Source organism: Micrasema longulum, unplaced genomic scaffold (assembly GCF_059751315.1).
Source record: "Micrasema longulum isolate JH-2025_06_02 unplaced genomic scaffold, ASM5975131v1 h1tg002366l, whole genome shotgun sequence".
Classification (NCBI taxonomy): domain Eukaryota; kingdom Metazoa; phylum Arthropoda; class Insecta; order Trichoptera; family Brachycentridae; genus Micrasema; species Micrasema longulum.
Window position 1 is genome coordinate 9,049 of NW_028279516.1, and position 1,826 is coordinate 10,874.

Below are 1,826 nucleotides of genomic sequence, written 5' to 3' on the forward strand. Positions count from 1 at the left end.
TTTCCTTTCATAATTAATAATAAACTTGACATTAATATTTACATTTTTGCTTAAAAGATGCATGAAACAAACGCTTTGGAATTAAAGGTTTTCTAAGGCACAACTCATTTTATTTTTAAATCAATAAATAAAATTTTGTATGAGTTCCTGTTATTCATACATCTCTCACTCTTTCCTCTATCGTCCTTGCTCAAATTACATAATATATTATGAAAATAAATTAATACTCAGTCTATTTGACTGCGATACGCTCCCACTTGCTTTTTAATGATGCTCACGCTTACACACACCTAAATACTTACTCTCACATAAATACACAGATGCACACCCTTTTATATATATATATATACATACATACGCACGCAAACATTAAAAAATGTACTATAATTTAATATGCATGATTTTAATTTAGAAACTTCGCTGGTCTGTCTTTAAACCTTAATATTATTAAGTAATTTAATCATCGTTGACTGCATGTTTCTGTACAATAAAATAAATAAATAAAATACACTTTGAAACAAACCTGTTGATTTAAGAAATTTGAGTTATCTTTGGAAAACACTTAAAATTTAGCTAAACACTAATAAATAATGTTACAGGTCGGTAATGTTTAATAAATCAATGTTAATGTGTTAGTGAAATAACGTTTTTAAATAGAATATTCTAGTATGCCTGCTTGCACAAACGAAATTTGAATGTTTACTTGGATAACACAGTAACATGGGGTTATTAAACGGGTTATCGAACGCACTGTACTACATACCCATTATTATTAATGAAATTGAGTTACTCGGTTACTCCATCCGCCGAGTTTCCGCAATTACAGGTTTGTTCGACGACAGGGCGACTCAACCATTCCTACTTTTTTCTTCTTACGACGGCTCTCCCTATAATGCTTTTTGTTTTCGTTGCAGCAGTGCGAGCGGGTCGCCACCGACAATAACAATCAGGCCGCGCACGCGTGCGGGGGGTGCGAGCCGCGGGGCGGCCCGTGCGCGCGGTGCGGCCGGCCGGAGCCGTGCGGGGGCCCCGAGCGCGGCTGCGGCCGGGCGGAGCCGTGCGCGGGCCCCGAGCGCGGCTGCGGCCGGGCGGAGCCGTGCGCGGGCCTCGAGCACGGCTGCGGCCGGGCGGAGCCGTGCGCGGGCCTCGAGCGCGGCTGCGGCCGGCCGGACCCGTGCGCGGGTCGCGAGCCCTGCGCGGACCCCAGCAACGGCTGCGGGGGCTGCGGCCCGCAGGCCGAGCACTGCGCGGGCTGCGGCCGCAGGATAAGGGACCGTTTCTTCCTGCAGGCGGTAGAGCGGAGGTGGCACGCGCCATGTCTCCGCTGCTGCGAGTGCCAGCTACAACTAGACTCCGAACTCACCTGCTTCGCCCGCGACGGGAATATCTTCTGCAAGAAAGACTACTATAGGTAAGTGCTTTAAATATTCAATTTTACACGAATTTTAATGTTAATAATTTTAAGTTCCTATTTTGCACGGTAGGAAATAAGAAAAGTAAATAATGGATACAAAATCTCGTAAAGTCTGCTAAGTCCGGCGTCTTTTGAATGCATTTTCTTTGGTTTTATTCCAAATGCAAACACAGAGACGCTCCTAAAAATAATGTATTTTTACCAACATGGGATTGTTAAATTATGGATTTATATCATATGATGTATGTGTGTATAGGTATACGTGTATTTTGTATTACGGCACGGCGCATGGTTCGATGGTATGCGGTAACCAGTAAAATAATACAAAAAAATATACTAGAATATTCTACACAAGTACTTGTCCGCTAAGAACGATTTATAGATCTATATAAATATTTTATTACGGCAAAGA

At 42.7% G+C, this 1,826-nt stretch overlaps 1 protein-coding gene across 1 annotated transcript; it reads left to right on the forward strand.

Annotated features, from left to right (window-relative positions):
* Positions 1-914: 914 nt before the first annotated feature.
* Positions 915-1,411, forward strand: LOC148272350 (uncharacterized; the record flags this gene model as incomplete). Its single annotated transcript, XM_088240153.1, has 1 exon — positions 915-1,411. A coding segment is annotated over one exon (497 nt), but the record flags the coding sequence as incomplete, so codon positions are not given.
* Positions 1,412-1,826: the final 415 nt, after the last annotated feature.